General features: G+C 45.1%; 1 protein-coding gene and 1 long non-coding RNA gene across 3 annotated transcripts; one reads left to right on the forward strand and one right to left on the reverse strand.

Annotated features, from left to right (window-relative positions):
• Positions 1-3,143: 3,143 nt before the first annotated feature.
• On the forward strand, positions 3,144-5,357 carry GADD45G (growth arrest and DNA damage inducible gamma). The gene is made up of 4 exons (XM_083404578.1): positions 3,144-3,426; positions 3,636-3,767; positions 3,953-4,166; positions 4,577-5,357. Exons 1-4 carry the CDS (start codon positions 3,374-3,376, stop codon positions 4,685-4,687), a joined length of 510 nt encoding a protein of 169 aa, XP_083260704.1. The 5' UTR covers positions 3,144-3,373; the 3' UTR covers positions 4,688-5,357.
• Positions 5,358-8,044: 2,687 nt separating this feature from the next.
• On the reverse strand, positions 8,045-10,614 carry LOC310660158. 2 transcript variants are annotated; one of them, XR_014503253.1, is made up of 3 exons: positions 10,388-10,614; positions 9,323-9,425; positions 8,045-8,150 (listed from the first exon to the last, which is right to left on the reverse strand). It is a non-coding gene; the product is annotated as an uncharacterized lncRNA (long non-coding RNA). The 2 variants fall into 2 exon arrangements; XR_014503254.1 differs by lacking the exon at positions 8,045-8,150 and adding an exon at positions 8,274-8,338.
• Between the last annotated feature and the right edge of the window lie 15,865 nt (positions 10,615-26,479).

The raw sequence follows: 26,479 nt of genomic DNA on the forward strand, positions 1-26,479 counted from the left end.
GCCAATTCCATATCAGCAGTTTTCTACAATAAACCCTGAAAGAGTTGCTGAACTGCTCCAATCTGTTCGAATCACGCCGGGGTCGCCAGCTCTAAGATCGAACAAGATCTTCCCTCTGCAACTGAGTCAGTTTAAGGAAGATACATGTCCTTATCTTACTCCTACATGAAAATGGGAGAAATGTGGGTTTTTTTCAATTCCGAGGGAAAATTCCAAAGTCGACTGATATGAACCTGCTAATGACGAAGCCTGGCATATGGATGTGTTGCCCACAGCCTACAAGCTCCTTGAAAATGTAATGCACTTTCTTTTGTGGCACAGTGCCATTGGGTGCTGTGAGCTTTCTATTCTGTTAAGAGTTAAGGGATGGAAGATTTGCAGAGTTCCATGCCTACGTCATTTTCAGATTTATCTCAGCTGCTGTGCATACCACATGATTCAGACGGATGATCAAATCTTCCAGCATGAAGCTCCGATGTGATCAGGTGAGCTAACTTCTGTTTCAACATGTGGTTCAGTCGTGTGTAGTAAAGTGCTTCTGGGTCTGTTTACTTTTGGGTGCCATCGGGTAAAATAATGTAAACAAGGCATCCAGGGATTGCAAGTGTGTTGTCGGCAGAAGGGCTTTTTATGCCTGAGATTTTCTGCAGAAAGTGAGGAATAGAGGGCGGCATTTTGATGCCAACAACGTCGTGTGAACATTGCAAAAGAAGGGGAAAAGCTCATATGCATGTGGAAGCAGCTGGCTCACAAGAAAACTGGAACATACTCTCCAAGATTTCTCCCATGAAAATAGGGATGCGGGTGGTGCTGTGGGTTAAACCACAGAGCCTAGGACTTGCCGATCAGAAGGTTGGCGGTTCAAATTCCCATGACAGGGTGAGCTCCCGTTGCTCGGTCCCTGCTCCTGCCAACCTAGCAGTTCGAAAGCATGAAGTGCAAGTAGATAAATAGGTACCACTCCGGCGGGAAGGTAAACGGTGTTTCCGTGCGCTGCTCTGGTTCACCAGAAGCAGCTTAGTCATGCTGGCCACATGACCTGGAAGCTGTATGTCGGCTCCCTCGGCCAATAAAGCGAGATGAGCGCCGCAACCCCAGAGTCGGCCATGACTGGACCTAATGGTCAGGGGTCCCTTTACCTTTTTATTCCACAATGATGATTTTACTATGTATACCCCACACATCTTACTGGGTTGCCCCAGCCACTCTGGGCAGCTTCCAACACGTATAAAAACATAATAAAACATTAAACATTAAAAAAACCCACTTTCCTATATAGGGCTGCCTTCAGATGGCTCAGAGGTTGGATAACTCCACACCCTCCAACATTTCTCCAGTGAAAATAGGGACGTCCTAAGGAAAAGCGGGACATTCCGGGATCACATCAGAAACGGACTTTTCTAAATCAGGGACGTCTTTGGAAAATAGGGACACTTGGAAGGTCTGCTGAAAGCACCAAGAAGCCACAAGGTGGCGCACACCCAAGTACCATCGCGCTCCTTTTCAAAGAGTAAAATATGCAAGAAACAGCTGCCTCTGTATGCCAGGACAAGCCGGCTTCAGGCTTCCAGAGACAGGGGAGAGAATTTGCAAAGGGATTAGCGCGCAACACATGCCCTTTCTTTGGCTTGCAAGCATGTTCTGCAAGGCCCCACCGCTCCCCACTTAGAAATCTTGGATCTTCCCGCACGGCAGTGTATACCCGTAAGGATGCTCGTCAGCATCCAGTAGGTAGCGCTCCTCGTCCAGAATTACGCATGGGAGGAGGGGAAGAGAAACACCACGAGGATTCTAGGATGCCCGAATTTTAAAGCAGAAGAAAATAAACACCAGATCGTGATACGCGCGGTTGACTGGAAAGGGGAATTATGAGCAATGCAATGCACAGTCTGCGTGCCCAAGGGGGGAAAGTGGCGCAAGTCAGAAGGAGATGGGCGCTCCTGGTCATTTGCGCCTCCCAGGCAGGAACAAGCACAAACTTGATGACTCCGGATTGGCCTGGCCAAGCTGGCCACATGCCTAGGCCGCCGGGGCAGTGTCCCGCAATGTAGCGAAGCGTCTCGGAAGGGTTAAAACAAAGGAAGAATGGGGGCCCCTTTGGAGAAAAGGAGACGATCGCGTGCTTCGAAAGCCTCCAAATTCAATTGCACACTGGAAGCGTGCGCCAGTGGAGACATTCATCAGCAAGAACAGATTGGGCGACACAAGAGAGCCAGGCTATTGTGTGTGCCACCCCCCTCTTCGCCGCCGCCTTCGGCCAAAAGCAAATCCGCGCCCCAGTGGCAGGTGGACAGTGCAGCAATGGGGAGAAAGCGCCGATTGTGTGCGCTCCAAACTGCCACACGCCAGACCTCGCCTATTGTGCGCCTCTCCATAGAAATGCAAACGAGCAGCGTGTGCCATCCACAATCTGCTCCGCGCAGCAGCTGATGAGGCAGGCGCAGGACGCCCCCCCCCTCGCCCGGGTGAACTTTGCAGGACCCCTGCTTTGTGCCTTGTTTGCTGGCAGCCAGGCACGCTTGGGGAGGGGGGTCCGCTCTGCAGAAATGAAATGAAAATAATAAGGCCAAAGTCCTTTCAAGCAGATAGCACGGCAGGCGTGAGCTGCAAAAGTAGAAACTCAGGGGGAGCGATTCCTAGAAACCACATTGGGGGTGCATTTTCAGTAAAATGATTTTGCCGAGGCCTTTTTTTTGCGCACAAGTGGAGTTGATGCGTTGATTAAACTCTCTTTGTTTCAACAGTTTGCAAAAAGCTATATATATGTATATACACCCCTCCAAAAAAGATGCACATCTGAAGCAACACCCCCCCCTTTATCCCCCCAACCCTCTTTTAAAAGATCAAGCACGCCGGCTCTGCAGTCTGCCTAGTAACATCACAACAAAAGCAGCAGTGGCAGATTTGAGGCATTGTAATCCCCCTCTCGCCCCTCGCCCCGTCCCCCTCCACCCCACGGCTACGGTCTCTCTCTTTCTCCCCCCCCCCCCGTCTCCCACGTGGCCTCCTGGCACGAGCCGGCTTCTCCCTAGCGCCTGCTTAGCATAACAATACACCCCTAGCCTGGCCAATCAGCGCCGCCGAGATTCCAGCAGCTGCCGGCACAGAAGCTCCGCAGCGTATAAATAGGGCGCGCCGCGCTCTTGGCAGCTCACACTTCGCTGGGGACTTTAAGAGTGAGCAGAGATCGGAGAGCTTCGGTGCTTAGCTGTCTATATTTCCCGATCGCTTTTCTTTTTTTCCGGGAGAGATCTTTCAGCCGCCGAGCAGAACCTTTTCCTTTTGTGTGGATACTTTTTGGGTGCCTGGTTTTTGCTGTTGTTGAAACATTTCTTCTTTGGGGCTTGCCGCTTTTTGCCTGTCTCGGACCATTATGACTTTGGAGGAAATTCACGGGCAGGAGACGATGCCGGAAACTAGCGACAGGTAACTATCCGCCGGGCAGAGGCTCAGCCCGGGATGGGGAAGGTGGGGTGGTGATGGTGGTGGTTGAGGCGGCTTATGATGGAAGGGTCTCGCGCGGAGGGAGGCGGGCGCGCGGGTTGGGTACCGCGGATGGATGGAGGGCTGGGAATGCAAGCCCGGAAAGGTTTCCCCGCGACTGACGGCACTTGCCCTCTTCTTGTCGTTTGCAGTAGCTCTAGCAGCGCCGCCACCGGCAACCGGATGCAGAAGGCCGGCAAAGCTTTGCAGGAGCTGCTGGTCTCGTCGCAGCGCCGCGGCTGCCTCACCGCGGGCGTCTACGAATCCGCAAAACTGATGAATGTGTAAGTATCTGGGCATTTGCACCGCGCCTGTTGTTTTGCATGCCTTGCGCAACACCAGGAAAAGGGAGGGAATCCGGGCGGGAAGAAGAGAGTGCAGAAAGTGCACAGCTCTTCGCTTTATTTTATTTTTTTGCAAGAGTCTCCGCTTTTAAAGTGGCTAATCGCAAGCCTCCCTCTCTCTGCAGTGATCCAGACACGGTCGCTTTCTGCGTCCTGGCCGCGGACGAGGAAGACGAGGGCGACATCGCCCTGCAGATCCATTTCACTCTCATCCAAGCCTTTTGCTGCGAGAACGACATTGACATTGTGCGCGTGAACGACATCCAGAAGCTGGCCGCGATTGTGGGCGCCAGCGAGGAGGGCGGGGAGCCCAGAGACCTGCACTGCATCCTCATCACGGTGAGTTTTCAGCACCATGTAAGGGGCAAGCCCCACTTTTATTCTGTGCAATGCCATAGCATGCCATGCCTGTCTTTAATGATTGGGCATCGGACAGGATTTTCTCCTGTGAATCTCTTTGAGGTAGCACATTGGATAGCAAAATAGTGCCAGAGCAACCTTAGGCCAGCAAATAGCTGCCACTGACATGATTTAAGTGCTTCTGCCGGTGGCCCACTCCCAAGGAAGCACATCTCATAAAGTGTGTTTCATTGGTACCTCAGGAATTAGTAGCTGTAGTTGTTGCAGTTTGGGACATATATATATATAGCCTGCCTTATTGTCCATAGCAGTGAGCAGATTTAGTTTCCTGCTGTATTGTGTTTTGGACTGTGATATTCACTCATGTACCTTTGTTCTCTTTATTGCAGAATCCCAATGAGGATGCCTGGAAAGACCCAGCCTTAGACAAGCTGAACTTGTTTTGCGAAGAGAGTCGAAATGTCAACGACTGGGTGCCCAACATTACCCTGCCCGAGTGATGGTGACAGTGTTGACGTAGCCGGTGCACAGGAGAGGTTGAAACCTTTTTGTTGCATTATCACCTTGGAGCTGCACATCTGGGCAACCCAGCGAGTGGCTGATTCTGGAGATTAGCCCGGTCAACAGCTTGGATTAAGTCGCTCAGGCACAGCACGTGGTGGATTCTTGTGGGGAGAAAAAAAAGAGAGAAGCCAAGGCGAGTGGATTGTACCAGCACTGAGTCTCTCCGCTATGCTGCAGCGCTGGAGAAGCTGGCATATCTGTGGAGCTGAAGAAGTACTGCAGTTTTTATTTTAGGAGCAGAAGAAAAGAGAGTGGGGGAAAAAAAAAACTGTGGCAGGTTTCCGGGTCAGGTGGAATGTTCATGTTAGAAAGCCAGAGTGAAAGTTGAAAACTGGACATAGATGAAAGGGCAGGAATGGACACAGTATTGTAACAAGAAACTGCTGGTGGGGGTCATCCAGCCCCTTCCCCAAGAGACTGGACTCTTAAAAGACATTGGTACGATTGCATTTCTGCAAAGATTTTGATGCAGATTGAGCTACCGGAGGAGGTCTTTTGGACTATATTCTGCATTGATAACCAATCTTGCAATAATTCTTTTAAACTGAAATTCATGCTGCTATTTAAATTCTTAACACATTTGTAATAAATTTTTTTGATAACCAACTTTCTTGTGGTGGTGGTCTTGCTTGCCAGCTGGTGGGGGAAGAATCCAAAACAACAGCCAGTGGAATAAAATATATAAATGGGCTGTAAACAGAATGCGGAGAGGGCTGTTGAAGTCATCTTAAAGGTATTGCAGGGGAGCAATGCTTGGGTCACAATCTTAACACACAGTTACGTTCACTTAAAGTGGACTTAAGCACAGTTGCCTGGGTTTTTTACAGTTGCGTGTGGCTTTATCTACAACATGTGCCTGCAAAGGCACTTAACGGTTGATGTGTATGCCATAGAAATCATCACACTTCCCTGGGCTGCCGTTCTGTGGTTTCTGCAAGTTTGTCATGAAAAAGATGCATATGGTTTAGCTTGAGTAGGTAATAATAAAAATTTACTGGTCAAAGCTACAATGTGAGTGGCCCACAGATCTCTTATCAGCTGAAAATATCTGAGCCACTGATGCTGGCTGGACAAAAGGGTATATGACTTCTATTTGAAATGACTTGACCTCTCACCCAACCCATGGCAACAGCTGTTTATCGCAACAGCTTGCAAGACTGAAGAGCTGCATGTTTAATAAGCTCTGTTCTCGGCAATGGTCTTTTGTCATGCACTTAAAAAGACACAGCACATGTTCCTAGGCAGCTGATCATTTGAAAGCTGAAATAATAAAAACCACAAAAATAGTTGTACAGTTTCAGATGCTTAGCATTGGTATCAAAGCTACTTGCCTCTTAACATTCAGCTGCTATGATTAAAAGTTTTGCAGAAACTATGTATTTCACAAGCCACTGTTACATTTTGTTCAGTCGCTTTCTACCCTGTACAAGTCTAGATTTTTTTCTTTTTAAGATCCAGACTTTTCAGCCACAAACCCCAGACACAATTGCATTGGAAATATGCAGATGGAGTGCCAATAGCTTGCATCTGCCTCAAGCTGTCGGCTTCTTGTCTGTCTGCCATATGCTGGAACAAAAGAAGCTGTCATTTCAGTTTCCCAATTGTCTACATGCACTATTTCAATGAATAAAACAGTGGGGGTTTTTTTCCCCTCTCTGAAGGAAGGGGGGAAATGTTGCTAAAAGTAGTCTGTGTGGTCACTTGGATTTCTGGCAAAAAAAGTAGCCAGTTTGCATTTCACCTTGGTTTTGAATTGGATAGCCACATTTGTCTGCAATAATTCATTTGTTTTAAAGTCCTGCTGCAGAAGCAAAAGAACAGCCAAGTGGCAGCGTTAAGAATATTGTCGAAGGCATAAGTGGCATTCGATGCCTGTAAGGGAACTGGTAGCCTTTTTAGTTCCACACCCAGTCCAGCACGAGAACACTGTGATACAGGCATCTGAGACATTATGATATCACTTGCTGCCCATGCCTTTGTTTAGTGCTCAGAGCTGAAAGGCTGGTTGCATTTTGGAACAAAGATAATTTGCTGCCCAGCCAATGGAATTTGAAACATTCTGTTTCTAAGCGTGGTCATGTGAATGACATTCCATAGTTCCTCTTGGTATTTGCTTTAACTGTATAAGGTATGGCAGAGGCAGGAGGCACTGACCATGCAAAACCTTTCAGCGTTGCTGTTGACACAACAAGAGTTGGCTACGGCCTCATCATACACACAACAACTTATAGGCAAAAGTTGGTTGTGTAAACGCATTCTGCTGTACTTGCTACTGAAGCTATGCCATACGAACGATGTGTGATGGCAACAGGAGTTATTTACATCAGTGAAATAACTTTGCTGTAATGAAATCTCTGTTGATAATTGACACAAGTGCTCAAGCTACATTGTAATCAACTATTACTGAATCAAGTTTTCATACCCTCCAACATTTCTCGGATGAAAATAGGGACATCCTAAGGAAAAGTGGAACATTCCAGGATCAAATCAGAAACCGGGACAGCTTCTCTAAATCTGGGATGTCTCTGGAAAATAGGGATCTTTGGAGGGTCTAAGCTTTGTGTCAACGGCTACGCAGTGGTACCTTGGGTTACATACACTTCAGGTTACATACGCTTCAGGTTACAGACTCCGCTAACCCAGAAATAGTGCTTCAGGTTAAGAACTTTGCTTCAGGATGAGAACAGAAATTATGCTCCAGCGGCGCAGCGACAGCAGGAGGCCCCATTAGCTAAAGTGGTGCTTCAGGTTAAGTACAGTTTCAGGTTAAGAACGGACCTCCGGAAAGAATTAAGTACTTAACCTGAGGTACCACTGTATTCGAAAATGACAGAGGTTGAGGCTTGAAATCATTTGAAAGCCTTTTCTGCTAAGTACCAGATATTTCCTGGGCTTATGGTTCATTTTGGAATAAACATGCTTAAGATTGCATTCGATTCATTAGTTTAGGCCATGCATTAGGTGTTAGATTTTTAATGTAAAGAAATGGAGAGCATTCTGTGCAAAGAAGTCCTCTTTGCATTTTCAAGCAATGGCCAGAGCTCTCTTTCTCAGGAACCTTGCACGTTTCACCTGATCAGTTCTTCAGCCAAGGACCACATGAAAACAAGGCAGTATCCTAGAATAACTTTTCTGCAAAGCATGGGCTATAAGCTATGACCTCGAATAACTTAATAAACGGTTGAGCCGATAAGATGGAAGCAAGTCTTTAAAACAAAGCAGGCATATTGTATTATAATCAGAGAACTAACTTGCCCGCTTTGTCCAAATTGTTGTGTACACAAGTTATAGTTGTCAGGAGAAAAGTTACACTTCATTCTTCTAAGCAGGAAAGCAAAACAACATTCCAGGCACTATTTGCCCCGAAGTGACATTGTTTCAGCCACATTGCAAGATGCCCTGTAAAACAGGTCAGAGAATGAAGCAAGTTCAGAACAATGTTTTACTTTATTTTTTACAGGCAGTTCACTCCAAATTTTACTCGCGCCCTAATCCTACGACACACTTGCTTGTTCAGAATTCCAGATAATGGTATGAAGGTGCCTTCTGTTTCTGAAGCTCATCAGATCTCTTACTCTTGGTCCTCTCTAGAAAAAATGCCCCAAACCGCATGTGTCAGTTGTAATAGTGACAATCTCTGCAGATGATCTGTGTTGGGGTGTCATCTTGATATGGGGATGGTGGCTATTGCTTTTGTAACCTTTAAAGCCCTAAACGGCCTCAGCCCAGTATACCTGAAGGATATACCAGAAACTGAGGTCCAGTGTCGACAGTCTTCTGGCGGTTCCCTCACTGCGAGAAGTGAGGTTACAGGGAACCAGGCAGAGGGCCTTCTTGGTAGTGGCACCCACCCTGTGGAACGCCCTCCCATCAGATGTCAAGAAACAACTACAGTCATACCTCGGGTTACAGACACTTCAGGTTGCGATTTTTTGGGTTACAGACCGCCGAAACCTGGAATGACCGGAATGGGTTACTTCCGGGTTTTGGCGGTCACACATGCGCAGAAGCGCTAAATTGTGCTTTGCGCAAGCGCAGAAGCGCTGAATCACAACCCACATTTGCGCAGACGTGCTGCTGCAGGTTGAAAACGCTGCGGGTTGCGAATGTGCATTCCGCACGAAAGGTCCACTGTATCTGACTTTTAGAAGACATCTGAAGGCAGCCCTATTTGGGGAAGTTTTTAACGTTTGATGTTTTATTGTGTTTTTAATATTCTGTTGAGAGCCGCCCAGAGTGGCTGGGGAGGCCCGGCCAGATGAGTGAGGTATAAGTAAATAATAATAATAATAATTAATAATAGTAGTAGTAGTGATAATAATAATAATAATAATAATAATAATAATAATAATAATAATAATAATTTCAACTTAATGTCTATGCCATGCTGGCTTTCACACTCACATACTATAGCAGGCTTCCTCAACCTCGGCCCTCCAGATGTTTTGAGACTGCAATTCCCATCATCCCTGACCCCTGACCACTGGTCCTGCTTGCTAGGGATCATGGGAGCTGTAGGCCAAAAACATCCGGAGGGCCGAGGTTGAGGAAGCCTGTACTATATAGCCTACCTTTGAATGTATTCATGACTCTTGCAGGAATCCACTCTAATGCTTGCAGATGACCTTTTCATATTAGCATTTAGTAGTTGGGGTAATATGGTTTGCTATCCAACTGGGAAAGGCAAAATCCAGTTTATACTTAATACACAACTACAGCAGCCTGTAGTAAATCACATGACAAACCCACCCCTCTGCCCAAATAATGATGGCAATGTAGCTTGAGTTTCACAGGACAGGGTGCAAGACTAACTGCAATCCTGTAGCTTAAGCAGATCCATAGGAGAGGGATTTAATTTTTAGTTAGCCAATGCATGCTAGAGGCTGGGCTCATATGGTCTTCAGCTGTACATATTTGGGAAATATTCTAGGAGGCAGGCACCATTCCAATAACAAGTTCGGAATGGTGATGGTATGGCAAAGCTAATGTAGGCACCCTTTTTGGGTCATGGCAACTGGTCCTTCAGAGGCACTGGTATCTCTTGGAACTGAAACACCACACCCAGGTTCCACCTGTGTTTACTATGTCCTCCCTTCCAACTAGGCTGAGATGAGCCATTCTTTCTGCATAGGACAGAACATTAACAAGGTGAACGATGCACCCCAAATATTAGGTCATGGTTCTTTCATCATGCTATTGCAAAGTTGTTCTGAAGGAGACTAATTTTAAATGGGGGGTGGATTTGGCACCCAACCCCTGTTAAAAGACATGGGGCCCAACACTGCATTGTGACTTTTGAGACCCATTTTCAGCCATACAACACTATTGAGCAGATACGTGTAAAAGCTGGGTGCATTTCACACACACACACACACACTTTTATTAAATTTTCTGTTTTACAATTTAGAATTTTCATTTAAACAACCTTAAAGTATCAATGACTTCCCTTCCTCTCTTTCCATGTTTCATTTTGCATAACACAAATCCCTGCATATTTTACATAGACGAAACCAATCAGTATTTCATTAGTACATCCATCAGAACTTATTTACACTGTTGAATTTATCTTAATGCTGCCAACATTTTCAAGTGTACACAATTCCCACCCCCCATATATTCAATAAACATTTCCCAACCTTCTCTAAACATATGTTCTTCTTGTTCTCTTATTCTATATGTTAAGTTCGCAAGCTGCACATATTCCATCAGCTTAAGTTGCCATTCTTCTTTAGTTGGGATTTCGCTCATTTTCCATTTTTGGGCTAACAAAACACAGGCTGCAGTAGTGGTATACATAAATAGCCTTTTTTGACACCTGGAAGTTTCCATCTGAATTATCCCCAACAATATGGATTTCTTAACCACTAGAGCTGTTCGACAGTGGAATTTGCTGCCAAGGAGTGTGGTGGAGTCTCCTTCTTTGGAGGTCTTTAATCGGAGGCTTGACAACCATATGTCAGGAGTGCTCTGATGGTGTTTCCTGCTTGGCAGGGGGTTGGACTCGATGGCCCTTGTGGTCTCTTCCAACTCTATGATTCTATGATTCTATGAATGATGGCCAGTGCTTGCCTGTGATAGGATGCTGGAACTTCTACCATGTTCTGAACGGTGCTTGGTTTCCAAGGAGACCATTGCAGGGAATAGACTTCTTCTGTGCCTAGGAATTTTCAGGCATTCTGACTCCAGTGCAGCTCTAGTTGTGTGCAAACAAAAGGGCAGCGCCTGAATGTGTATGCAGAGGCACCTTGGAATGTACACAGACTGCAAATACACCCTGGTCTGCATTTGAATGCATGTGAATGGGCATTCGGTTTGGGTGTGCTGTTCCCATTCCAGCATCTGATATAATCAAGTAACCCTGTTTACTCATATGCACATCCCATTCTAGATAAGGGCAACTTTCTGCATAGCAGGAGTCCTGATTTTGCTGGAGCTAGATGCCATAGTTCAGAGCATAGCTGTCAACTTTTTCCAGCGTTTCTCCACAGACAGCTTTCCGGGTCATGTGGCACAACGGAACACTGTGACGGAAACCAGAGTGCACAGAAACACCGCTTACCTTCCCGCCGCAGTGGTACCCATTTATCTACTTGCACTGGCGTGCTTTTGAACTGCTTGGTTGGCAGGAGCAGGGACTGAGCAACGGGAACTCACCCTGTTGCAGGGATTCGAATTGCCAACCTTCTGATCGGCAAGCTCAAGAGGCTCAGTGGTTTAGACCACAGCGCCACCCACGTCCCATTTGGCCATAGCTGTCAACTTTTCCCTTTTCTTGCGAGGAATCCTATTCGGAATAAGGGAATTTCCCTTAAAAAAAGGGAAAGGTTGACAGCTATGCATTTGGCATGTATGTATATATATACACACACATGCACACAAGTTCCATGTTTGATCCTAAGGTGTGCATGTTCAGGCAAAGTCCCTTTGTTCCACTTGGATGTATGCTAGAGGGCTCTGGTCAGGCAGATGAAAGAAACCAGGCGAGGTTCACTAAGTTCATGGCTTCCCAGCTCTCAAATCCCCTGGTCATCAAATGTCAGCAGCAGAAGTGCAGTCAGATTACATACTGTCTCAGGTTCAGAATATATAATGTTACTGGGAGCCTGTCTAATGACCTATATAATCAGGAATGAGATGGGTCTGGATAGTATCTATGCATTGTACTCTGCATGGATGCATTCATACAAAGGTCAACAGCCTGTGTACAAATGGGGTCCTAAATCCAGTGAATCTGTTAAAGTAGCTGTGACAAAACCCCATAAGAACCAGTATAAAGGAGGCTTGTGCAATAAATTCATTTTATTCTTTGAGGTGTAATCAAATGTGCCAGTGATTCATTTCACTTTTCATATTTTCAAGATCAAGGCCTCGGGCGTCTGCTGATAGAAAGATGGGATATAAATAATTGTGTTATATAATATAAATACATGGAAATAATTTACGGACAGAAGCATTAATGGGTTGATAACCCCTAACACACACCAATCTGCAAAGGGGCTCATTTTATTTATCTTCAGTACAATCCAGGAAGGTAGATCAAAGGCTACCCAGTGCGCCTCATAGCTAAATTAAGCTCTGAGTCTCTCTCCTAAATACAACACTGACCAAAGTGACACACTCACTTTCTCTCTGGGAACATGTCGTTTCAGCTTTGCGATTATCCAGTATCAGTGAACTGATTCATTCAGCATTGGAGATACCATTGGCTCTGAAAGCCAAACACAAGGCTTCTGTTGCTGGACTATATCAGATAGCTCAGCTGGTTAGAGCATGGTGCTGATAACGCCAAGGTTGCAGGTTTGATCCCCATATGGGAATGCTGCGTATTCCTGCATTGCAGGGGGGCTGGACTAGATGATCCTCAGGGTGCCTTCCAACTCTACAATTCTTTGATTCCATTATCATATTAATCTGCAGGGACATGAAGGATCTATTTTTTGATTACTCCCAGAATATACTGAACTAGCGTGTCAAGGATGCTAACATGCTGATTTTCTGTGAGCAGAGTTAAAATGGCCATTATTATTATTATTATTATTATTATTATTATTATTATTATCATCATCATTATTATTATTATTAGGATTTGAATATTCACCTGCTGTCAAATGGCACAAATGCTTCAAGTGAGGCTGCTGTATCGTGTGGTTCGCCTTTCATTGTTGAGTTTCCATAGCAGGTTTATTGGTGGTTGTTCAATCCGGTAAACAGCAAAAGTATGCTGTGGCGAGGAATCACAAGCTCCTCCTACAGGCATGTGCTTTTTCTTTATCCACCCACATACCTTGCATGCTTTTGGATTGTAAAAGAATGACACACTCACCGGAGAATAATGTCTCTTTGAAAAACTGCTTTCATGTGTGTGCAATACACTCCCACTGTCCCACAAAGGAGATTGGGTGTGCACAGCACTCTGATAAAAACTATTGCTTATACTATTCACTTTCACCCCACATTTTTAAAGACAATCAGTTTAAGGAGGAATTCTTTGTCCCTTGCAGATTATTCTGGTATTTAGCATAACAACACCTGCCTTTCCAGACAGGTGCTGCTAGCCTTAAGAGGTATGTTGAGCTCAAAAGCCATGTGCTTGCCATACTAAGGATTGTAGGTCTTTACCAGCAAAATGCATTTTTTAACCCTTAAGATACTAGCCTGGCCAGTTCTATGTACAATTCCCCTTGTTGGGCATGGCAATTCTCCACCTTAGACTCTGCCCTTTGCATGAGCATCATCCATCTGTCATGTTCCTGTCCCATGCAATTGCAATTCTCTGCTGCTAGTGAGCCCTGTATCCCTGATCTTGCATTCTGGCTCCCCTGGTCTGTATACCTGACAGCCATCTTGGCAATTTCTGACATTGGTCTAAATCGTGTGCATGTGCACACACTTGATATCTAGATCTGAATCCTGACCTGGTTTTCTTTTATGCTGGCTATCTCTGATGACGGGATGCGGGTGGCACTGTGGATTAAACCACAGAGCCTAGGACTTGTTGATCAGAAGGTCGGCGGTTCGAATCCCCGCAACGGGGTGAGCTCCCGTTGCTCAGTCCCAGCTCCTGCCAACCTAGCAGTTCAAAAGCACGTCAAAGTGCAAGTAGATAAATAGGTACTGCTCTGGCAGGAAGGTAAACAGCGTTTCCGTGCGCTGCTCTGGTTTGTCAGAAGCGGCTTAGTCCTGCTGGCCACATGACCCGGAAGCTGTACGCCGGCTCCCTTGGCCAATAAAGCGAGATGAGCACCGCAACCCCAGAGTCGGCCATGACTGGGCCTAATGGTCAGGGGTCCCTTTACCTTTATCTTACAGGGTTCTAAACAAGGTGGTACTTTCTGTCTCCTCTAGTGCAATAGCAGAATAGGGGATCACCATACCCCTCCAACTGGTTTGGGATTCTTCTCATTCTCCAGAAGTTCTTTCCCCTTCTCACTGAATGGAGACCCAAATAGCATGTTCCCTAGTTCGGCTGTCCCCAAATCAGCTTCCCAGTTTTCCTCTTGTCTGCATACTCCTAACAAGACACTAATCACTGTCTTTCAAACTAAGCTCACAGACTTCCTTCTCTGGCTACACATATTTTCCTCAGTCTGGATTTTACACACACTGCTCAGGAACTATATCCTAGCCAGGATAGCTCACTTGGTAGAACAGGACTCTTAATTTCAAGGTCATGGGTTTGAACCTCATGTTGGGCAAACGATTCCTGCATTAGGGAGAGGTCTAAATCTGACAATTTTTGGAGATGAAGTTTTGGAGGGTTTAATTAGGCGCCTTTAGGCAAAAGCATTCCTTTTTAACCAGGCCTTTGGTTGATCTGTTTTGTGTGTGTGTGTGGTGCTATTGGCTTGTTGTTTTTATTTTTATTATGTATTTTATGGTTTTATATCTTGATTTTATTCTGTGAACTGCCCTGAGACCCCTGGTTATAGTGTGGTATAATAATAATAATAATAATAATAATAATAATAATAATAATAGAGACTGTATTACTGTAAAACCACCATCAGCCCTCAAACTTGCCAAGGTTTCCACCCTTGAAATATATTGCAGAATTGATGTTCCAGTACAGCAGCCTTCCTCAAGCTGCAGCAGCAGCTTCCTGAACAGTTCTTTATATTTTGAAGGAAGTCCCACTGGATTTTGTGGATCTCACTCCCAGACCCACAACACTCCCTACTTTTTAGATCAGTTCTATCAATCAGGTACAAAATCTACCCCACTCAACTGTGTTCAGAAGGATGTATGCCTTTGGCAGTGAGGAAACTGGGATTCCCAATGGAAACACAACCTCGGTTGCCCTCATACAGGGAGTTAGTTCCATATGTGCTCTGTCCTTCACACTGTCTTTTGCAAAGTTGCACATTATTTCAAACTTCTAAAAACAACAGCAGCAAATAATAACAACAACGTCTGCATGACTTGTACTAAACAATTAAATTATAGGTGCATGTTATAGGGTAGTACAGACTGTTCTCTTCGGAATTAAAAATCAGTCTCCTAAATTTTTAACCATATAAAACCCCCAGGTTGGCTTGCTTGGCTTTAAAACACATAGTGCCTTGTTTCATACGAAAAAGAGAGAGACTTTACCAGAGATTTTGACCCTCAAGGCATCCATGTATTATAGTGGCCGCACTTTCAGGGCTCACACTATGTATCAAGACTCAGTGATACGTAATGTAATCTCTCTTCATTAGATTTTTTGACATTTACATATTATATTTATGCAAATGGGACTCAGGACAATGTACATTGTTCTCCCTGCCCCCCACAATCCACCCACAACAACTCTGAGGTAAAGTAGGCTGAGAAATAGTAACAGGCCCAGTGCTACCCTGAGAGCTTTATAACCATGTGGGGATTTGAACTGCACTCTCACTAGTTCAAATCCAAGCCTTTGCACTAGGATTCCAGATGTTGAGACTCCAGCTCCCATCATCCCTGACCACCGGTCTTGGGAGCCACAGGCAGTGGCGTATCGTGGGTTGCCAGTGCTCAGGGCCACGCGGAAGGGTGGGTGGATGAGAGGGAAATGGGCGGAGTATGCATGTGCTGTCAGCTGCTTCACCCAGAAGATTACAGCCACAGAGATAAGAAGAGTTGTTCCGTTGTCTGGAGAAGTCAATTTCTGTTTCGCAAAGAGGAGCTGTTTCCAATGGATACCAGTGAGGCTGCTGTATTGAGGCAGCTCCAGGTATTGCGATTTTACGCCCCCTAATGATTTGCACCCGGGGCAACAGGCCCTGTGGTTCCCCCAGTGCTATGCCTCCGGCCACAGGTTTCCTATTCCTGGACTGTATCATGGTGGCTGTCACTCACTTGATGACTCCTCCTTGAACCTATTGACGGACTGCAACTTTGCAACTTTGGATATTGTTACGAATTGGTGTGGGCAGGCTGTATTCCTGAGCTGCCTTCTAATTCCTGGATCCATCATGGATTCAATTCGTGGAATAGCCAGGCTAGCTTCCTGGTGAGGCGATGGTTCTGGGTCATTAATGTATCAAAGGAAGTGTTTCTGTGCCAGATGACAAATGGGTAGGTCCTTCTCCTTTGACTCACTGATAGTTAGAAAGGCAAAGGCAGAGTGGAGAGTTGAGTTATGTGAGCAAGAAGTTAGAAGCTGCAGGTTGAGAAGCTACAGAGGCAAAACCATGCCTGATTTCTGTTGGAAACCAAGGCAGCGACTATGGGAGAAGCACTTGGGGTGTTGATTCTGTGAATGCCTTCATCATAGGCTCAGGATGTAAATAAGCAAATAATAAAGCAGGGGTCAGAAACCTTTTTCAGCCATGGGCCGGTCCACCATCCCTCAGACCATGTGGTGGGTCAGACTATATTTTTGGGGAAAATGAACAAATTTCTATGCCCCACAAATAACCCAGAGATGCATTTTATATAAAAGCACACATTCTATTCATGTAAAAAAACCAAGAAGGCCCCACAAATAACCCAGAGACACATTTTAAATAAAAGGACACATTCTACTCATGTAAAAACATGCGTGATTGAGAAGGCGATTGGGCCGCATCTGGCCCCCCGGGCCTTAGGTTGCCTACCCCTGTGCTAAAGGTACCACTGTCTCCACAGTCCCTCATCCCAAAGGAAACATGAACCCTAGGAATCTCACACCGGGGTTGAATCTCACACCGGGGTGGTGTACAACAGTATGTTAACACTGTAGCAATGGTGGAGGAGATACTTACAGGGTCATAAATTAATAATAGCAACAATAATCCAAAATTTTGCTTTTATATATGGAAACAAATCTTCCCATAAACAATTTGCACTGTTTGCCCAAGGGGTCTGTGTAAGGCAAGGCAAGCCGCATAGAAAGATCCTCTTCTCTGTGTGTGGCTTTGCTTAAGATTTATGCAGGACCAGGCTAACTTTGAGAGATGCATTCTCCAAAATCTTCAGGAGCCTCGCAAGGAAAGGCCCCAAGGCAACATGGGTTAGTTCTCTCCATCAGAAACGAGCAATTGGCCCCATCTCATCCATGTCCCAGCATTTGCAGCAATGCTGAAATGAATGAAGGATGAGGCTATGAGCTGCAATAGCTATTTGTTGTTGTTTAGTCGTGTCCGACTCTTCGTGACCCCATGGACCAGAGCACGCCAGGCACTTCTGTCCTCCACTGCCTCCCGCAGTTTGATCAAACTCATGCTGGTAGCCTCAAGAACACCATCCAACCATTTCATCCTCTGTCGTCCCCTTCTCCTTGTGCCCTCCATCTTTCCCAGCATCAGGGTCTTTTCCAGGGAGTCTTCTCTTCTCATGAGGTGGCCAAAGTATTGGAGCCTCAGCTTCAGGATCTGTCCTTCCAGTGAGAACTCAGGGCTGATTTCCTTAAGAATGGATACGTTTGATCTTCTTGCAGTCCATGGGACTCTCAAGAGTCTCCTCCAGCACCATAATTCAAAAGCATCAATATAGCAATAGCTATATTACTTCCTATAACAGAGGCAAGATATATCTGAATATCAGTTGTTGGGAATCGCCGGAGAGGAGAGCATGGCTGTGCTTAGGCCTGGTTTTGGTGACTCCCCATAGACATTAGGTTGGCTCCTGTGACAACTGGATTCTAGATTAGGTAAGGCTTTGGTCTGGCCCAGCGGTGACAAAAATGTTTTGTCATTTTAGCTGAATGGCAAGAGGTTTAAATCAGCCGTAGCCCCCTCGTCTATTGAAGTAGAAACAGAGTGCAGCCACAAATTCACATCTACCAAATGCACTTACATAAATCTCCCCCCTGCTCTTCACAGCAACTCCTAGAACGGATGGCAGAGAAACGGCAATTTCTTTATTCCTCTTTGGGGGGCAATTATGCAACATAATTGCCTTTAAGAGCCCTCTTCTTTCCATGTGTGCTGCTGCCAGCAATTCTATTTTCTTCCAGGAGCATTTCCCCTACCAGATATGGTTTCCGAATATAAAAATATATCGGGCCGATGGGGGGAAATATGCCAAAAACTCTAAGAGCATTTGACACCTTCCCACTTTTGCTACTATAATTATTTCAGCTAGCTTCTGGAAGGAGTGACAACGGCAGGGCAGTGATCAGCAAACACTTGGCTTCCAGAAAACCCCGGCCTGTTGCTGATTCATAGGATTGCAGCTTTCTACCAGCAACGCTTTTGTACCTTCAGCAGCTGGAGAACAGGCTGCAATTCAACCAGTGAACTTTCCCCCAGCGTGGAGAAGGCAAAGGTATCTCCTCATTCATGTCTGACTGTTGGGCTACAGTTAGAGACATAGGGGCCCTGCCAGAATAAACTGATGGTTAGGATTATCAAAGCTGCCTTAGATACCAGAGTCAGGCCATCGTAGTTCAGTATTACCTACGTTGTCTGCATCAGGTTCCCAGCATTTCAGACACTCTTTCCCAGACCTAGGTGGAAATTCCAGGGACTGGACCAACTACAGTGGTACCTTGGGTTAAGTACTTAATTCGTTCCGGAAGTCCGTTCTTAACCTGAAACTGTTCTTAACCTGAAGCACCACTTTAGCTAATGGGGCCTCCTGCCACCACAGCGCCGCCAGAGCACGATTTCTGTTCTCATCCTGAAGCAAAGTTCTTAACCCGAGGGACTATTTCTGGGTTAGCAGAGTCTGTAACCTGAAGCGTATGTAACCTGAAGCGTATGTAACCCGAGGTACCACTGTATTGTTAGCAGGAACACCAAAGAAAACCCCCTGTGTTGCAAAACAGAACGCTCTGAACAACAACAAGCAACAACGCCAGGTAATAATATACTGACAATATTTTTACAACACTATACTGTTTCAAAATTCATAAACAGAAGACATGTAATATGTGCATGGAGTCACAAATTATTAAGAATCAAATCTTCCATGAACAGGAATGGTAGGAGTGGTAAATCACCGTCAAAGATCAATGAAACGGCGGCAAAATGCCTTTCCACAGGCAATATCCTATAAATGTGAGATGATGGGTGCTCCGAACGTCGCAATAGGGTGCTCTGAGCACAGCAGCAGAGAGAACAGTTTTTTCAGGATAATGAACTGTTTCAATGATAATTCTTCCTCAGCACATTAATTGTCCCCAAAGGTACATCAAATGGCCATGGATCAGCGATCACTTAAAGGTGTAGTAAGTTGTAGTAAGTACGTGTTTGCAGGAATGGCATGTGCTTGGCCACTGAGCTATGGTCCATCCTTGATGGTTGTACCATTTTTTTTTTATCTCATTTTCCCTTCTTGGAGCGCAAGGCAATACAACCTAGATCTCCACATGCATCTTAGCCACTGCCCTTCTGCCCCTGTCTAATATGTGAATAGGGAAAACATAAAGGCTATTTGAATGATTTGCAGCCTCTTTTGATGGTCTGCAGCATCACAAGAAAATCCAGTTGTAGCTTGTAGCCCTCTACTCATCCTAACTATCCCCACCTCTTGGGGGGCTAATAAGTCCTTCTTCCTTGTATGGAGGGCAATCTCCCACAACTCCCATCAGCCCCCGCAACCATGGCCAATGGTCAGGCACAATGGAAGTCATAGTAAAAAATAATGATATGCAGGCTATCTAGTTGAGGAAGGCTGATGCAAGGAAATGAACAACATTATATTTAGTGAGTCATTTTCAGAAATCTCTAAGAGCTAGTTTAGAAAACACGGGAGCTCCTTTAAACCAGTCCTTAAGATGGCTATGTGAGCCATTTGTAAGCAGCTGTTTCCCATGTAGAAAATGTGGCTTTCTCTATGCTGTGTGCACCTGTAACAATATGGGCATGGGGACATATTGCCAGATTGCAACCCAGAGATTCACTTTTTATGTTTAAACCCATTCATCCAATGGAATAGGAAGCACCTGCAGTCCCCCCCCCGCTGCTCTTCCTCGGTTCCTGTGTCACCTGCATTGCATTGCTCCTTTAATTCAAGGATGAGGAACTGGTACCCTTCCAGATGTTGTTGAACTATAGCTCCCATCACCCCTGGTTGTGAATTATGCTGGCTGAGGCTGATGGAAGCTGGAGACCATCGAAAAATGGAGGTTCACAGGATCTCCTGGTATGCCCCACAGAGAAACTTACGGTCTTCAAATAAAAACATTTTGAAGGTCCCAGGCCACAGAGAAGTTAGGCTGGCCTCAACTAGAGCCAGGGCTTTTTCGGCCGTGGCTCTGATCTGGTGTAACATTCTGTCACAAGAGGCCAGGGCCCTGCGGGACTTGACATCTTTCCGCAGGGCCTGCAAGACAGAGCTGTTCTACCAGGCCTTTGGCCAGGGCACAGCCTGACTCCCTCCCTCGGCAATCTTCGTGGAGCTCTGGCCCAATGGTTGCCAGTGGCTTGAATTAATTAATTTTATAATGAATGATTTTAGAGTGTTGTTTGTGCTATACTTTTGTACTGTTTTATTGTTGTTAGCCGCCCTGAGCCCGGCTTCGGCTGGGGAGGGCGGGATATAAATAAAATTTTTTATTATTATTATTATTATTATTATTATTATTATTATTATTATTATCTTTGTCCCTGGTTTAACCCTTCCCAATTTTGCAGTTTGACTTCCTGCCTGACTGTCGGTTCAGCAGAGATTAAGCTTGTTGTGACTCTTGGCCTCCCGCGAGTTAATTTATGGCAATGCATATACATAGGATTAGCTTCTCCTTCCTCTGATGTGTGGTACTTCTGGAGTTCTCACTACAGCAAGCCAGGGGGGTAAAGGACAGAACCAGTTTGGGGAGCTATGGTGAGAGGAATCGCATCATCTCTTAATATAATGGGGATTTAAAGATGAAGACTTGCATCCTAAACCTCCTTCCTCTAATGGAATTGAGTTTGCATCCACAGAACAGGGTTTTTAATCCCCTCTGCCTCCCCCCCATATGCTCCTGGGAGGTGCAGGTCCCTAAGGCATGAATGACATGATTTATGTGGTGGGGAGATGGAGGAGCAGTATTCATGTACCCTTCCCCCTTTTATGGATGTACAATTTGGGAGCCAAGGCAAAGATCACATGTCTGGATTATAACCTGCCTAAACCAAACATAAATTGTTTACTGTGTGGTAACACTTGCCACATGGGGTAATTTGAAGCAGTCTCTATGTGGTGGCCATAAAGAGAAAAGAGTTTAACTGCGCAAAAACCTAGCAAACATGCCACAGGAAGCAATTATGCAGTGCAAACAGGTATTTCCTGCCTCAAAGTTTCATTTGATAGATGTACTCTGAGGGTTGTTATGAATGCAAGTGTGGCACCAGTTGCCTGCCACTTCCTTCGCAGACGTTTTAGCAAGAACTGTGTTTTTATCCAGATAAAGGAGAGCATCACAGCATACTGAGTTGAAATTAGCTCCTAGTGCAACCCAGTTGAGTTTATTGGGCTTCTTTATTTTAAAGTGCTTTGAAATAGCATGATTCTTCTTGGGTATTTGATGAACTGTAGCAATGGCTTAAAAAGAAAATAACCACTCCTTTGTTCATTTGCCTTTTGACTCATCTCTTAAATTCCTGCTTTGACACACAAAAGAAACACTAAAAAAAAAAACCCTTGTAAATTTTACGCTTTAAAATATAATAACTCTTTAGAACTTATGTGACTAATAGTTACAGTGGTGGTATTCAACTATGATTTACTCATAGAAGACCCATTGAAATTATTGGACCTAACTTAGTCATGGGATGCTGGTGGCGCTGTGGGTTAAACCGATCAGAAGGTCGGCGGTTTGAATCCCCGCGACGGGGTGAGCTCCCGTTGCTCGGTCCCTGCTCCTGCCCACCTAGCAGTTCAAAAGCATCTCAAAGTGCAAGTAGATAAATAGGTACCACTCTGGCAGGAAGGTAAATGACATTTCCATGTGCTGCTCTGGTTCGCCAGAAGCGGCTTAGTCATGCTGGCCACATGACCCGGAAGCTGTACGCCAGCTCCCTCGGCCAATAAAGCGAGATGAGCACCACAACCCCAGAGTCGTCCATGGCTGGACCTAACGGTCAGGGGTCCCTTTACCTTTAACTTAGTCATGTTCCTTATCTTCAGTGAGCCTATTTGTAGTCAACTGATGTTACTTGTGTAGAGATTTCTATTCCATCCTTCTAGTGCCTATATGCAATACTGCAGATGGCTTACAACAATTTAGAATCATAATATAAAACAATGTATCCCACACAAATCCTACACATATGCAAATAGAAGTTTGCGGGTTTACTTCAAAGTGCTTAGTGGGTACATGCATGACTTCAAAGCATTGAGAGATGTCCCCAAATGATGCAGGAATCCACTGATAAAGGTTTTGAGAATGCCAGCACAACACAAACTTCATCTTCAGAACAGGAGATGGAATTGAAAGGGCCCCCAAAAGAAATGCAAAAATGCAAAATGGTGAGATTGTTTAGTTAAAAGGAAATCATTGCTTTGAACAGCAATTGTCTTTTGGTGCAACAAAGATCAAATTCCTACATATTACAGGAATTGATTTGAAATATTTAGAGTGATGCTTTTACCCTCCCTCATTAATACCCTTCATCAAAAAAAGGTCAAAACCTTGACACATATCTGCATAACCACAGGGTAATAAGCAGTATTTTTTATTTGTGTATTTGTTTACTCTGTAGCCTGGGGGAAGCCTTTTGCTCTCAGCCTCTCCTACCCTAACAACAATGTTTTGCAGATAAAGGAGACTTGCCAAAGGGAATATTTTGGGCTTTGAGAAGGAGACAACAAAGTGAAGCCACATCAGTGGGGATTGTAGTTGGCATGCAAAGTGTAGGCATGCATCAATATTTCTGCATGGAATTTTTAGAGGGCAAATTGCCTCCATCACTCTGTCATTTCGTACTGAAGTGTGGAGCACATAGAAAGCAGCCTTACTGACTCTGTTCAACTCAGTGTTGGTAAACAAGCTCTCTAAAGGAGTCCTCCACTGGGGATTTGAACAGAAAGCAGCTGATAAGGCTACCACAACATCAGGTTTCTACTCTCTGAAAACACAGAAGGTTATCCAAGGCCCTATCACTTTACTGAGCTCCACAAACAGCATTTGTCATCATCACATGATTCTTTCCTCCAGGGCAACAAACAAAACTATACAGGATTGACTCCAAGGGGGCTATTATTGAGGTCCTGGAGAAATATGTAACAGGCAAGACTTCCTACAAGGAAGTGGTCTTGTAGACTCCACTGAGAGCAGTTCTGTGCCTCATTCATTTCTCCACGTATATCGATCTTCATTCTAGAAGCAGAACATACTGAATTCTAGGGTGGCATGAATGTCCAATAACTAGATTGCAAAAGCCACAGGGATTTTTTCTTTCTTTCTAGGTCATTTCCCCAAGCCTGCTAATTAAGAAACACAAAGGATGGTGGTGAAGAAATATTAAGTTTTCAGGAGCTGAAAGAATCTTGGTGCCTTGGTTAGAAACTCCATCAATGGTTGTATTTAATATGACGAGATACTGTTACTTAGGACAAAGAAAAAGGAGTCATTGAATGAAGATTTTCTGATTCTTGACTATTGAAGCTGCCAATTTTGCTTTTGGGGAAAAAAGAATGGAAAGACATTGTAGTAGAGCTGAACCTGCTGGCTGTAGGTAGTAGGTCAATCAATTCATATTCTGTTTGTCCTAGATAAGATATCAGAAGTTAAAAGGTAAAGGTACCCCTGCCCATACAGGCCAGTCTTGACAGACTCAAGGGTTGTGCGCCCATCTCACTCAAAGAGGCCAAGGGCCAGCGCTGTCCGAAGACACTTCCGGGTCACGTGGCCAGCGTGACATCGCTGCTCTGGCGAGCCAGAGCCGCACACGGAAACACCGTTTACCTTCCCGCTAGTAAGCGGTCCCTATTTATCTACTTGCACCCAGGGGTGCTTTCGAACTGCTAGGTTGGCAGGCGCTGGGACCGAACAGTGGGAGCGCACCCCACCGCCGGGATTCGAACCGCCGACCTTTCGATCGGCAAGCCCTAGGAACTGAGGCTTTAACCCACAGCGCCACCCGCGTCCCTATATCAGAAGTTACACACACACAAACACACACGTGTTGGAACAGTCTATCAATTTCTGCACTCTGTTTTGTACCCCACCTTTCCCACCTGTAGCACAACATGTCTAATAAATTCCATAAAATGACAAAGAACAGTAGAACAAGGCAGTATCTGTCCTTTGGTCAGACTTAGAACCCAGTCTTGATGCATGTAGTGAAATGTTCAACAGGCTTGAAGGATGGAGAATCCACACTTCCTCCTCCAGGGGCTCCCTCCCAGCCTTCATTGTCTGCCATATGCTGAACTTGTACCTCTTTGCCCTAGCCCTTTGACACCTGAGATGCATGTTCTTAGGACTCACCCTTTTCTTTTGATTTTAAATTGTTTAACTGTTTCCAAGAGCATATCTTTTCCATTGTTGTAACCCTTCCCTCTCAACCTTTTGTTGAAGGGCTGGTAAGAAATCTAATAATAATGCAGGTGGAATGCTTTTATCTCATACCTCAGGCTACCAGTAATGATTTTTTATACAGGTATCTATGTAGTGTGAGGTAACTCTCACAGGAACAAGAGCCATACACCTTTAAAGATGTATCGTGTTTTACAAAAGCTCAAGCCATGACAAAGCTGTAGTCATTGGCACCACAAAGCTCTTTCCCTGTTCCCACTGTTCTAAAACAGCCACATCTCTGGAATGTATACAATATAATTATCAAAAGCTCGAAAAGAATGGTAATTTTTTAAAAAATATATTATATTTTTATTCATTTTCAAATACAAAAGCAAATTTATACATTCCATACATCTTAATTACATCTTACTTCTTTTTTTTTACTTCCCTCAATTTATCTGCCATTCCTTCCTATTGTTACTTTTTATACATTTCTGCCCTTTTAACCCTTTCCCCTCATAGAGCTTCCTTAAAGCTTACAAACGTAATTTTATTATCACTCAGTTTTTGCATATATTGGATAAACTTTTCCCAATCTTCTGTAAATCTTTGATCTCGTCGATTCCTGATCCTTCCTGTCATTCTGTCCAGTTCTGCATAATCCATCATTTTAGTTCTCCATTCTTCTATCGTAGGTAATTCCTCCAGTTTCCATTTCTGGGCCACGAAAAGAAGGGTAATTGCCGCAATGCTATGTTCTGCTCAACTTCAGCCCAATCCTCAAAAGCTCCTGGCAGACAACACTATTATGATACTTGGTGGGTATTGTGAGGAACAGGGGACTCAGTGCACAAGGCTGGCCAAAATATGGTCACGGAGGCCTGAATGTGAGTGATAAACCCTTAAGCTCATCATATAGGTTGCAGCCTGGAAGGAGACATATTGGTAATTCATTGCTGAGTCCAACAGAACTTACTTTCGGTTATATTTATTTGATGTTTTTGTACCCCACCCTTCTTCCGCTGTGAAGCACAAGGTGGTTAAACATTAAGACAACCATGTGCAGTAAAGCATAAAAGCATCAATTTACAACACAATGCAACAGAGGCAGTAATAGCCTATGGGTTTGCTCTCCTAACATGGACCATGCATGATCCAAATGCCTGGATGAACAAAAATGTATTTAAAAGTATGAATGATGGAGACAGACTGAATATCCTTCAGGAGGGAGTTCCATAAATGGAATGCTGCCTCAGAAAATGCCCTTTATTGTGTCACTGTCCTGGCTTCCACCAAGGGCAAGCTGAGGGATGTCTTCTGCCAATAATAGCAGCCTGGAGATGCTCCCTCAGGTACCTGAGTCCCAAGCCATTCTGGGCTTTATATCCCAGTGGCAGGGTCTTGACTCGGACTTGGCAGCTTATTGGCAGTCAGGACAGAAGCAAAGAATGTGGTCAGAAAGAGTGTCATTTGCTCCTCTGTGCCCAATTGGGAGCCCCTGTGCACCTATCAGGGTAGAATGCTTAATGGTGACCTTGCAAGGCCTTTATAATAGGAGCTTGGTAGGGCCAATGAAGTAAATAATTTGAGCTCTGTTGAGGGATATAGCCTCAATCCAGAAAAGAAGGTGCTTCCTTGGGGATGAGGCAGGGGCGGAGGAAGGGGTGTGTGGTGCAGACAGGTTGCCCTGGGTGCCACAACTGAGGGGGGTGACAAAATGCTGGGCGACACTCACCATGGGGCTTGCAGTGTGCCCAAGCCACGCATCTCTCTTGGGAGTGACACGGTGGCTTAGGCACGCGCTGGCTCTGTGCTGCCTAAACGGTCTGCCCGCTGCCTCCCCCCAGCTGTAGGGTGGCTGAGTGGGAGGAGGCAGGCAGACTTCGGAGGCCCC

Source organism: Podarcis tiliguerta (genome assembly GCF_965153285.1).
Source record: "Podarcis tiliguerta genome assembly, chromosome: 11".
Taxonomy (NCBI): Eukaryota; Metazoa; Chordata; class Lepidosauria; order Squamata; family Lacertidae; genus Podarcis; species Podarcis tiliguerta.

Coding starts and splice junctions, on each gene's coding strand:
- GADD45G (XM_083404578.1), top strand. CDS start 3,374: ATGACTTTGGAGGAAATTCACGGGCAGGAGACGATGCCGGAAACTAGC. Junction 3,768..3,952: donor TCCGCAAAACTGATGAATGT/GTAAGTATCTGG, acceptor CTCTCTCTGCAG/TGATCCAGACACGGTCGCTT. Junction 4,167..4,576: donor TGCACTGCATCCTCATCACG/GTGAGTTTTCAG, acceptor TCTTTATTGCAG/AATCCCAATGAGGATGCCTG.